Here is a 13,189-nt window from a genome sequence, read left to right as displayed (position 1 = left end):
GACTGGTGGGTGGCAGGCACAGGAGCAAGCTGTGATTTCTGCAGCTCAGCTGCCTTAAGCCTTGAGTGCTTCTAAGTGGGTAAGGTGGGTGCATCCTAGCTCCTTCCGGTTCTAGTCTCATCTTTCCTTTGAATTGACCTTCAAAAGGTCCCTCCCCACCTCCATGCCCCAACACACACACACACATGCACATACACACACAGGCTTACATGTTTTTTAAGGTCTAACCAACCTGAAATTAGTGACCACAAAGGAAGTGGCAGTAATAAAAAGAAAACTGGGTGTGATGTGTCTTATGTTTAACCTTCCAGAATGCTGGGTGCATTTTGCTCTGCACAGTGCTGGGCACAGAGAGGAAGGTGTTGGTGCTGGTCTGGGCATCCTTTTGCAGGTGTGTTTTACTGGGAGTGATCCGAGGCTGAGAGGCTCAGAGGCATGAAGGCAGGGAGAGGTAGAGATGGGCAGAGGGAACCAGGACCATGACCACAATTCCCCATTGCTTTCTCCAACCATAACTATTTCTGTGGAAGATCATTGGAATGGACTTCAAATGCAGTTTTTAGTCCTTTCATATTCCCAAGGGAAATGTTGACTCATTTCATCTCATTCCAGTTTCAAAGGCTCAAAAACTGTATCTGTCTATGTGATGTGGATGCTGTTACTAGTTCATGGCTGATGTCAGTGGAGACATGGATGGGAACATAAGCATCTTTTACAAGTAGGACTCCTGAAGTAAGAGTCGGGGAAAAATAAAATTAGCTGAGTGTTTGAAAACTTGCTCTTTACAAAATAATATTTCCCCCAGGGCTTAGCCCCATGGAAGCTCTGGTTTTAGTCCACGAGATAATTTTTACTTGAGAATTCTATTCTTTGTTCATTAACCTTTAATTAATTCATCATTCTTTATTCATTTAAGTGTTGGCTCCTTTAAGAAAAAAAAAGTGCTCTTGTTACATTCAGAGCAGCTGTTGTCAGCCAGGAATGAAACAGATTCATGTTTTCTGTGTAGACCTTTTATTGACAGCAGCTCTGGATCACAAATGTATTTGAGAAACAGCTGGGCAGTTGGTTGGCAAAATTCTTTTCCATGAGGACACCTTGTAAATAAAAACATCTCTGCATGGGTAATCTGACTTGAAATCACACAGATTTTGGTTTGACAAATCCACCCATCTACGTGGGTGGATCCACTCTTTTAAAACTTCCTTTTTCCTCCTCACTCCTAAAGTCTAAACCATGGTGGAGGGAGGCCAAGTGAGTAAAAAGAAGTCAAAAGTTTACGATAAGGAGGTTTAATTCATCCAGAGGCATGTTCCACTTTATCCCAAATGGCCTGGCTCTTCCAGCCAGAGTCAGCACAACTAGTATTATAAACAGAAAACCATGAGGAACAATCTTGCCTAGAAAATCCCATGGACAGAGGAGCCTGGTGGGCTACTGTCCATTGGGTTGCAAAGAGTCAGACATGACTGAAGCTACTGAGCACACAAGAGGAACAATAACCCAACCAAGACTGTATTAGATAATTAATTAATCAAGATTGTAATGAAAAAGTGGTGCTGGGCACAGTAAAATCTTAAAGAAGTGGAACGCTTAAGGCCTGGAATCTTACCATTAATTTTTCAGATTAACATAAAGTTTACAGATGAGTCAGTTCACTTTGAAACTTACACCTTCTACAGGATATCAGGAGTTACGTTGGCTGAGTCCATGCCATTGAGGGGCTCCTGGTCTGGTTAGAAAGCCAGACAAATAGATGATGCTAGAAAGAATTTGGAGAGGGCAGAGACAGAGCTGTGCACAGGAATTTGAGGTGCAAAGACAGGGAGAGGTTCAAGGGGTGGGGCCAGTGGGCAGGGTCAATGTGGGCCCAAGGCAGGAGGCACCCTCAGTTCAGTGTTTAGCCTGAGCAAAGGCACTGTGGAGAGACCAGCTTTGGGAAATTGTGGGCCTAAGGCATCATAGGAGTGGGCAGAGGTAAGGTTAAACAGGTGGCCCATTAAAAGGAGTTTCTCACTTATCTCAGGGACGATAGAGGGACACAGAACAGTTTTAAGCATGAGAACTGTATGAAATAAGAACACCCTCTGGCTCCCTCAACAAAGCCAAACCTCCAAACTGGCGAGGAGGGGTGATGGAGTCTTTAGCCCTAACTGTAAGCAACTAACGTCTCCTGAAGGGGATGTGGATTTGGGGACACAGATCCAAAGAGGTGTCTAGCAACTGCTCAGACATGCTACACCAGGGGCTGGTATAACCCCAGTTACAAATTTGAGCAAAATAAACCTCTTTTACAGAATAGCTGAACCCAGGAGCATGGATGAGATCTCTCACAGGAGTCAAGGGAAGTAGACTCAGGACCGAGTGTTGTGTTCAACATTCCAGAGGTAGAGGGAAGAGGGAAGCCAGGCCAGGACCAGAGAGCCCTGTGTGTACCCAGGGGGCTGAGATTCCCTTGTGCCAAACACAGAGGACCAGAAGTGGGAGGAGGGCAGGGAGAGCCAGACTGAAGGGAGGCAGGACCACTGGGAGCTGAGGATGCAGAGAGCAAAGGAGTCTGCCCTTTGAAGACTCCAGCATCTACCAGGATGTATTCACATGCTCTGGCTGTCGTGACCAAGTACCACCTGGTGGTCTGACCAACAGAAATTTTTTTTGTCGTAGTTTTGTAGGCTAGAAGGCTGAGATCAAGATGCCAGTTTCTCCCGAGGCCTCTCCCATTGGTTTGGTCTTCCCTCTGTGTGTATCTACGTCCTAACTCTACTGTCTAATAAGAACACCAGTTATATTAGATGAGGGCTCACCTTAATGACCTTGCTTTAACTTAAGTACAGGTTTGAAGGCCATCTCCAAATACAGTCCCGATCAGAGGTTCTGGAGGTTGGGATTTGAACAGATGACTTTGGGGAGGATAGAAGTCAGCCCATAACAGGGGAGGAGAGGGATTTTATGTTAGCTAGAGGGGATTACGAGATGGGGGAGGACTTTTCCCTTAGGATGGGAGAGACTTGAGGCAGCTCCCAGGTCTCTCAGGTAAAGCTCTCAAGAGGGGCTGAGATGGAAGAGCAACCATGAGGGAGTGGGACCAGGATACAGGGAGATGGGAGGGGTGGATGTGGACAGCTGTTTAGCACAGGGGTGGTTGTCAGTCTTGAGCTGATTCCATCAGGAATGAATGGCAGTACTTCGGGCACCTGACATCTCTGATGCTGACCTCACCACTGCTCATCCTTCGTGCAAAACCTCCCCTCTTTAGAGCTTTAGGGGACCATGGGGGTGGGCAAGTGTCAGGAGAGGCAGAACACTGAGAATATTCATGCCTGATTCCTTCCATTTTCTTCATCTCATAGGAGACAAGGTTTTTGCTGAAGACCAGGGAGCAGGGATTCAGTTGCCAGTGAATGAGAGTCAGAAAAGGAGGGTCAGGGAGGGAGTGGACCAAGACCATCTCCAAGGACTAATGATCAACAGCAAGAGACACACTGAGTTTGGATCCCACGGATTTGAATGGCTCTAAACCATGTGGCGAAACACTGTTCCGCGAGAAGGGAGGGCCCTGCACTCTGCAGGCCAGCAGAATGTATCTGGTCTGCTCTGTACCTGAAGATGGTCCTTGTTTGCCTGGAGCAACTGTGGCCCCCGAGGAGAATCTGATCTTTGATTTTGCAAGTTTCTTTTCTGCACAGTCTCCAACAGAGTGGTCTAGGAGTCCTTGGTTAAGATTCTGTCTCCTCTGTATCTCTGTCAGTCAGTTAACCACTGTTCTAGCTCTGATAGGTGGGGAGCTATGCCAGACTCTACAGATAGGGATGAAAATCTGGGGCCCTGGAGAATTGTTATGGATTCCTTATATACACAGAGACATGATTAAAGACATGGTTCGCCCACTCCTTGACACTTGTCTAGGTCTGCCTGCATGGCAGCCACCAAAAAAGAGGACATTCTATCAGGCCACACTGTTGGGAAGAGAGTTTGGAGTGTGAAGATTCGCAGGAGAAATAATCCCGTTTGGAAATATATCACCTTTTGTTTCCCCGGTAAATGACCAAGAATGTCAAAAGGATATAGGAGTTATAATTCCTGCTACAGCCTAAGGATTTTCATACACGATTTCATCATATCTACAGTCTACAATCCTAGGAAGATATTATTATGATCACTCAGCAGATAAAGAGGGCAGAGTCTAAGTACAATAAATTCTCCCAGGATATGTAGCTGATAAATGGCATTTCAGATTCCAGTGCCTGTGCTTTTTCTGCTATGTTACACAGAGGAAGTTAGACAGGCAAGGAAGCAGACCAGGTGAATCAGGTGTAGGCAGCTGGGTCTGGGAGGTGTTCACCTAGTCTGACCGCTGTAGAACCTTCACCACTGGTGGGACAGCCAGATGGTCTCCTTTGAATTGATAGGTAGTGTCCAGGTTGAAGATATTAAAAATATGTCTGTTCTGCTCTCTCTCTTTTTTTAAGTGAGTTCCATTTAATTATTTATGTATTTATTTTTGGCTGTGCTGGATCTCTGTTGCTCTGTGCGTGTTTTCTCTGGTTGTGGCGAGCAGGGGCTACTCTTCATTGTGGTGGTTGGACTTCTCGTTGCTGTGGCTTCTCTTGTTGTGGAGCATAGGTTCTAGGGTGTGTGGGCTTCAGTAGTTGCAGCACATGGGCTCAGCAGTGTGGCGCACATAAGCCTAGCTGCTCTGCAGCATGTGGAATTTTCCCAGACCAGAGATGGAACCTATGTCCCCTTCTTTGGCAGGTGGATTTTATCCACTGCACCACCAAGGAAGTCCTCTGCTCTGTTTCTGAGTTCTAACATGCTGATGGGGGAGCTGGCATAGTCAGGAAGCACTGGGTGTTTGACTGCTTCCAGTCCCAGTATCTCTAAGTGAATGAGTTCCCAGACTCCCCATGGACTGTCTCTGCACCAGCTTTTATGGAAACTCCACATATCTTTGCAGCCTCCTCTGGGGCTGTTTTGGCCTTGGCGTTGACTGCCAGCCCAGTCCCTGCAAAGTTCACTGCCACCACATAGAGTGAAAAAAAAAAAAATGGGGCTTCCTTGGTGGCTCAGACAGTAAAGAACCCACCTGCAATACAGGAGACCTGGGTTCGATCCATTTTACATACAAGAAAACAGAGATTAGGTGACCTGTCCAGAGCAATGGATGCTAAGTTTTCCAGAGAGGACCCTCAGCCAGCTCAGGGCCTGACCCTTTAGCTTCTGTGGTACCCTGCTTCCCCGTGTCCTTTCTGCTTTGGGGTGTTGAGAGATGGAGGGAGGTGACATTATGCATAAAATAGGTAACTGATGAGAACCTATTGCATAGCACAGGGAACTCTACTCAATGCTCTTTGGTGACCTGAAATGGGAAGGAAATCTAAAAAGGGGGATATGTGTATATGTATGGCTGATTCACTTTGCTGTACAGAAACTAACACAATATTCTAAAGCAACTTTACTCCAATAAATTTTTTAAATTAAAAAAGAAAAGGGAGGAAGGCCTCACAGACATGATGGATCAATTAAAGAGGAAAATGCAACTATTCCAAAAGATTCTAAAAGCAGATAGACTGAAAAAAACCCAACACTTAGGCCTGAAGAACTGTGCCAGATGCTCTCAAGGGGGACCCCAGCTCTCCCTAGGGAGGTGGCCTCTGCACCTTAGCCTCATGGTGTCACTGGTGACTTCCCAAGTCCAGAAATGCCTGGGTTACTTGTATATGCGTGCTCAGGCACTTCGTCTCTGTGACTATGGACTGTAGTCCACCTGGCTCCTCTGTCCATGGGGATTCTCCAGGCAAGAATACTGCAGTGGGTTGCCGTGCCCTCTTCCAGAGGATCTTCCTGACCCAGAAACGTGTGTGAATTATTTGGGTAGAGAGCAGTGGTGGCCCGCAGGAACCATTATCCAGCCTGGCAGCCTTAAACTAACAGAGAAGCAATTCACCAGGAAACCCTGAGCCAAACAACATTGCTTGTCCTTCTGTTGTCTTCTCAGTCTTTGTGGGGAATGAGGTCAAAAAAAGGAGATCTAATTCCACTCTGAGTCTCAGACACGGTAAAATCAGAACAAAACTACAGCAGCAAAAACGTTGCTTCAGTCCCATAAAATCCCTCCCAGCCCCAGTGAATAGCTTCAAGTGGGCAAGTGCCCCTGGGAGGCCCGCCTGCTCTGTTTTTCTCTGTGGCCGCCTCTCCCCTTCCTTCCTGCCCGGTGGTGGTGGCGGGTGGCCGGGCTTCAGCCCAGCAGTCCCCACCAGGCGGAGCGAGCGCCTCTGGGATAATCCGGAGCTTGGGATGCTCAGAGATGCTCAGGGATGCTCCTGGCAGAGGCTCCGCCCCGCTCAGCTCTCCCACTGCTAGAAGGTTCTCCACTTCGACTTCACTCAAGTCAAGAAGTAGCTTGCAAAGGGGAGGATTTTCAGCACAGTGCACAGGGAATTAAACTTCTCTGAACAATAACGCTGGTCCGTGGAGTGTAAAAGCTGGGACAGTGCTGGCGTTCCCTAGGCAACGAGCTGAAAATGTTCACTCCTTACAAAATCTTTCAATTGGCCAGGCTTTCTTTCCCGACAGTCTCAGTGGCTGAGCTCCGGAAAAATAACGCAGGCTGTGGATGGGATTTGGTGAGTGCCATGAGATCCCTACTCCCTGCAAGTAAGGGCTGCTTTCCTTGTGTTTGGATTCGGATTAGAAAAACAAGCTAGCAGACCATGACTGCTGACACAAATAAATCCCTAACCGGACTGGTAAACACTGGAAATGCATCCTTGCAGTAAAAGGGATAAAGCAGAACGATTTGCCTCCTCTCCTGGTAACATCCAGGGCTGTGATGGAAAACTCCGTTATCCCTAAGAAAGATGCCTGGTGAGCATGTGGGTTTTTCCAAGCTGGTTTTCTACTTTAACTCGGGAGTCTCTGTTGCATAGACACGCAGAGCGAGGGCACGACCTGGCTGTGTGTGTGCGCGGGTGCGCGCGCGTGCGTTCTGCATGCGGTCTTCCCTAATTACTACAGCGCAACTTCCTCTTTGCTTTGCCAGACTAAGTCTCAACAATGAGACATCATGTGTAAACTTCTTGTCTGTTTGCTTTTTTCAGTTCTAGGGAAAATCCGAACCGCAGTGGGCAGTGCCCAACTTCTTATGGCCCAGAAATTCTACCAGTTCAGAGAACTGTGTGAAGAAAACCTGGTAGGTATCTTTCCCTGTCAATACTAGTTTTCTCCGCTCCTCCCCGTGAGAAGACCATGTGGTCAAGACCAGTCCAACTAGAGTAGAACCAAGCCAGGGCTCACTGGACTCTCTTAACCTGACAGAGAGAATTTTCCGATGAATCATATATTTGCTGCTTTTTCTTAAAAATATTTATCTTTTAAAATAATAAAAAATATTAAATAATCTTCGAAGAAAGAATCCAATCAAGTTATCAAGTTAAAACTCCATTTCCTTTTTTTTTTTTTTCTGGTTGCTGAAGATTTTCTATTTTCCTGGCCTCCTGACTTTATTATTCTTACCCAACTGGAGCAGCCTGATATTTCAAACATAATATTTCAGAAAAAAATAATTTTGGATAACGAGTTTCTTTCTGAAGTAGCCATTGGGGCCTTTTTCCTTATCAGAGAGCTCTGTTTTAATTCAAGAACTGGAGGTGGAAGGTGTCAGAAAGTGTAGCTTTGATCTCCATGAGAACAATGAATCATTCATCTTTCTTGGACACACAGAAATGAAATAAAGCAGAACAAACAGACAAAACCAGTATTAGCAGCAACAACATTTTTAAAAAACTGTCAGCAAAATGCAAGGCCAAGAGCTTCCTCACGTTTTTTTTTAAAATTCTGCCATCTCCACAAGTGTCATTCCACAAAAATAGCTTTTATTGGCCAATTAATGATCAAGCTGCATCTGTGTACTCAGTCCCTCAGTTGTGTCCAACTCTTTGCAACCCTATAGACTGTAGCCTGCCAGGCTCCTCTGTCCATGAGATTCTCCAGGCAAGAATACTGGAGTGGATAGCCATTTCCTCCTCCAGAGGATACCCCTGACCCAGGGATGGAAACTGCATCTAAAATAAAGAAAATTAAAAGCAATTCTTTTAATCTTCTGGAAAGTTCAAAACACAATCATTTGTGATCTGATTGACCCAAACTATGGTTGTGTTGGGTTTTTTTTTGTTTTTTTGTTTTTTTTTTTTAGCGTTCTAACTACATCTTGTCGTTAACAAGGACAAATACAGACTGAATGGGATTTGTTTAGACAAGACTCAACCAAGAGCAGATATAAAGTCTGCACAAGTCAGTGCTCTTATCCCCCTTCACCAGGCTTTTCTTTGTGAAACCTCTCTTTCCTGCCTCCTCACCCTGACCTCCCATACCCATAGTTTGTTTTCCCCTTCCTCAGCAAAAATGACCTGGCCCTTCTTTCACCTTCTCAGAAATTCTATTCTGAATTATGAGATAATATATATTAGTAAATGTATTGATCAGTGATTTAACAAATATTTTATTGAGCTTCACTATGTGCCAGGTACAGAATTCCTTCTAATTTGTAAACTTGCTCACGTGTCACAGATCTTAATTCATATTATTCTTTAACTCTTTAAATTAAAAAGTTCATATAAAGCCATATTTCTCAAACTGGCCCTCGTTATCTTTCTCATCCTCTATCGCCTCTGACCTCCAAGTGACCTGGTTCAGACTGAAGCAGGTTTCACAACTACTTCTTGTGCTGGGTGTCACAGGAGCCACTGATTAAAAGACTGGCTGAGCACCCAGGCTCTTTCTCTCTGCTTCCCCATTCATCCCTTGGATGATGAGGGGGCAAAGAGATTCCTGATGGGAAAGGAACAAATTTCCCTTGTTACTACAGAGTCAAATGCTATCACAGTTTAACAACAGGGCTTGTGACCTAGAAGGCTTTAGTGAACTTCAAGGTATGAGGAATTTAGCTTTTAATTACAAATAAGATAAGGTAATATATTGTGAGATCATAAAACTCCAGCTGACAAGTACTTTGTCAAAATTATTATCTGTCTATTCTGAACCTAGATATAAGAAACATTGGAGTTTACTATATCAAAATGCTACAGAGAAGCCCTCTTGTTAATTCAGGTGTCACTGGAATAGAGTTTAACAGTGAACCAAATACTTACAAATTTTAGAATTTAATTATTCCAATGAACTATGGGTAGTTTTAAAAGTATAAGTTTATAAATACATTCTTATATTTATTTTGAAGTCAGACCAATAATACTCATCCATCAAAAGGCTAAAAAGTATTTTTTCCAGTCTGTTAACTTTGATGGTCACTTATCCTGTGCTTTCTGAAGTTCTGATGATGTCATTTCTTTAGGGTTGTTTTAAAAGTAAGAACGGGCCTCAAGTTATTATATGGCATGAGATTTCACAGTCTTTCCAATTGCCTGGGATACCCAGAGGTAACCAAATGGAACCTCAATAGAAACTTCTGATAAGTATGAGCCCCACCTATCTGCCCATGAATACCTTTAGCTATTGTTGCTGGTAGTAATACCTTCAGTCTCTTAGTTATGGTTTTTATGTCTCAGATCATATAAATCAGAGGTTCCTACTCTCTAGTGCTTGTCAGGGATATGTGAATGAGGGCAAAGAAAAGAAAGTCAATCCACACATCAAAGAATTTTTAATATTAGCTAGCAAATGCACAGAAATCTATGTTTACATACTGACAAGTGTTCTCACATTTGCCGTATTATGTTATGGTCAATTTTAAAACCAATTCATTTCCAAACAATTATGTCCAAGTACTTATATGATAAAATGACTTCCAATATTAGAAATATCTTAATTGTTAAACACACAATACTTTGAAAATCTAATTCTTTTATTACTTATCACTTGTTTGCCCTATTATTTCACTCAAGGTAAGTATTAAAATGAATCTTATTTTAGATTCCTTATCTGTTCTCTGAGTATGCTGGATCCCATGGAGTCAAATACTGACTCTAATAACAATAGACTGTATTTTTTGGTAATATGGTATTTTCATTTAAATATAGTTTTAAATGCATTTTGGCACATATCACACATTCTGGGTTTTTTCCAAATGTTTAGATTCCCCACCATACCATACTGACAGATGCTGTATTACAAAAGAATTTTACCTTGACATTGAGAATCACTGACTCAAATGTGTATAAAATGATTGTATGAAATTATTGTTTGTAGTGGAATTTTTTTTTTTAAAGCCAAATTCATAGAGAGAGTATAAAAGTGGTTGGCAAGGGCTCAGGGGTAGGGGAAATGGAGGGGGCATTGGTAAAATGATACAGATTTTCAGCTATAAAATGAATGAGATCTGAGGATCTAATTAGAACATGGTGACTATGGTTGATAACACTGTATTGTCTAACTGAGCTTTGCTAAGAAAGAGTAGACAATAAATGTTCTCACACACACACACAAAAGGATAAAGATGTGAGGTGATAATGTGCTGCTTAACTCGATGGGGAAGTCCTATACAAGGTGTGTCTCTATCAAATCATCATAGGGTACATTCTAAATATCTTATAATCTTATTTGTCAATTAGTCCTTAATAAAGGTGAATATATAGAGGGATATATATATATATATATATATATAATATATGCATGTATGCTCAGTCGCTCAGTCGTGTCCAACTCTTTCAGACCCAATGGACTGTAGCCCACCAAGCTTCTCTGTCCATGGGATTCTCCAGGCAAGAATACTGGAGTGGATTCTCATGCCCTCCTCCAGGAGATCTTCCCCATCCAGGGATCGAACCCTTGTCTCTTATGTCTCCTGCTGAGGCAGGTGGGTTCTTTACCACTTGTGCCACCTGGGAAGCCCCATAAAACATATATACCTATAAAATATAAAATAAATAAATAGAAGTACCATCAGTGAGGAGGGCATGGCAACCCACTCCAGTATTCTTGCCTGGATAATCCCCATGGACAGAGAAGCCTGGCGGATTACAATCCATGGTGTCACAAAGAGTCGGACACGACTGAGCAACTAAGCATAGCACAGCATGGCACCATCAGTAACTTCACTTTTCTTTCCTATCTGAAAACTAAGAGGAACTCATCCTCCTTTTGTTATTTTAAGTATTTGAAAATGCCGCGTTGATCCTGGGCTTGTCACAAACATCGCTTCTAAAGCATGACTGTTTTTCTTTCTCTTGCACAGAATCCCAATGCTCATCCAAGGCCCACCTCTCAGGATCTGGCGGGGTTCTGGGACATGCTGCAGTTGTCCATAGAAAACATTAGTATGAAATTTGATGAACTTCATCAGTTAAAGGCCAATAATTGGAAACAGATGGATCCTCTTGACAAGAAGGTAGAACAATGTAGATTTTGTATGGTTCATTTAAAAACCTGCACAAACACTGGACAGTCTAAATAGGCTTCTGCTCTCAGTCTTGCTGTTTACAATGTGAAATGGAGCTGAAATCATATTAATTTCATTGTAATGACAATGTTTACATAGTAATCATTTGGGATATTATCTGTAATATGTTTCAGGCATATTTTTAAAGAAAAACCTGTCTGTGAATTGGAAAATGGGAATGTGGCTTTTTTTTTTTTGTTAATTAAACTTTAAGTTAAACCATTTTAGTCACTGGAAGGAACTGCCTCCATTTTGCTTTTTAAACTAAAATAAATGACATCTTCAGTGCATGATTACATAGAGCAAGAGTACAACTTCCTTACACCCCTAGAACGTGTTGCCGAGAAAATAGGAAGCCCTGCAAACTAACCGACTTTTATAATCATTTCATAAATATAGTAATAAAGAAACCACTGTTGTTCAAGTCTAAAAATATACACACCGTATAGTTTCACAGTAATCATAAATGTTGGGATCTTTTTTTTAAAAAAAAAAAAAGGTTTTACCTTTGGTTGATTTGCCTTGGGGAGTATTGCTCACTGGGTTCCTCATGCAAGAGCTTAGAAATAAAGACTCAAATTCTTTTGCTTGAATTAATAAACTGCACTTTTCACATTTGATTACAGTGGCTCCACCAGGCTTGCCCAGGTATCCAATGTCTACCCTCTTAGGCTGACCAGAGATGCATGACATTTTTAACCCTTTGCTTTCCTACAGCCTGAGGTCAAATGATTCTGAGAGGTTCAACTTCCGAAGTCAGGCACAGCCATTTCTGTGATGCCTCTTCCTGATCCTTTCACCTATCAGTCCAGTCCATTCTGCTGCTGCCCATCATAATATCAGAGTTCTTGGAGTCCCTGGGCTCCCAGGAGAAATCTAGTGCTAAGGGCTGGTGCATAATTGAAGGGGCCACCACTCTCATCACTGTCCCTCATCTCTAATTCTATCACCATCCACCTGGCGGGTTTGGGTATGAAACATCAAAGTACCATTGATGCCTGTGTGGCCTCTCACTGGGGTAGCCAAACATTTGCATTCATTCTAGTTTTCTTTAATCTGGGTTTAAAACTGTCTGCTAAACAAGCTTTTAAATTGGTCTGGTTTTAAGAAAACATTACAGATGTACACACATACTGGTAACTGATTTTCTAGAGCTGATCCATCTAATTACTTATTCATCAATTTTTAAAAATTGTTGTTAAAAAAATAAACTATGCAAGGAAAGGAAAATATGACTAAAAAGTTTTCAACAATCGTACTTTCAAAAGTATCTACTGAGTGTCCCAATCATGAAGATTTTAAATGTCCAAAAGGAGTGAAGCTAAGAATTGATATATGGTACCTAGTGACAGTTATACTGTAAATCATTATTAACTTGATCAGAGCTTTGCATCATCCCATGAACTGGAGGGGAAACAATGAACAAACGCAATCAGAGTTGGTGGAATACGGTTTGCACTCTGTGCTTCCTTTTTTTTAATCCACACAAGACTCCACCTTAAACAACTGCGGGGCTACTCACTGCAATAAGGGTAACTAGGCACTCCACGAAGGCCAGCAAAGGAGGAACACAGAGAGTGCCCTTTGGAGAATCATGGAATCCATATTTTAAGATATTTCTAACATTTAGGTTTATGAGAATTTAAGGTATTTTATTAAAAGAGGAAATCATCAGATTCACATGGACCTTTTTGCAGCCTGAAAACTCGCTATCTTTTTCCTAAAAATCCTTTGTGATTTAGATTCCCTTTTCCACTATACTTTTTTTTTTCCAGTCCAAGTTATGAATGACTTGTT

General features: G+C 42.6%; 2 protein-coding genes across 18 annotated transcripts in view; one reads left to right on the top strand and one right to left on the bottom strand.

Annotated features, from left to right (window-relative positions):
- LOC132658501 (uncharacterized) overlaps positions 1-13,189 on the bottom strand; it is a 37,601-nt gene that overhangs the window by 7,098 nt on the left and 17,314 nt on the right. The window contains exon 3 of one of the 3 annotated variants that reach the window (XM_060405428.1): positions 7,362-8,063. The exons of 1 other annotated variant lie outside the window; for it this stretch is intronic. The gene's annotated coding sequence lies outside the window, so the exon portion shown is untranslated. Of the gene's footprint in view, positions 1-7,361; positions 8,064-13,189 lie in introns of those variants that run through there. One more of the 3 variants, XR_009598222.1, reaches the window with a different exon arrangement.
- The window catches only part of DLGAP1 (DLG associated protein 1), a 791,650-nt gene that overhangs the window by 772,895 nt on the left and 5,566 nt on the right, over positions 1-13,189 (top strand). For 11 of the 15 annotated variants that reach the window (XM_042239658.2, XM_027960728.3, XM_027960727.3 and 8 more), the window contains 2 exons: positions 7,101-7,192; positions 11,189-11,341. In XM_042239658.2, the coding sequence (XP_042095592.1) occupies positions 7,101-7,192; positions 11,189-11,341 (245 nt within the window). Of the gene's footprint in view, positions 1-7,100; positions 7,193-11,188; positions 11,986-13,189 lie in introns of those variants that run through there. The other 4 variants (XM_060405421.1, XM_060405426.1, XM_060405427.1 and 1 more) reach the window with 2 other exon arrangements.

Source organism: Ovis aries, chromosome 23 (genome assembly GCF_016772045.2).
Source record: "Ovis aries strain OAR_USU_Benz2616 breed Rambouillet chromosome 23, ARS-UI_Ramb_v3.0, whole genome shotgun sequence".
NCBI classification, from domain to species: Eukaryota; Metazoa; Chordata; class Mammalia; order Artiodactyla; family Bovidae; genus Ovis; species Ovis aries.
Note: the sequence above shows the minus strand (reverse complement) of the source record. Positions and strands in the feature narration are given on the sequence as shown.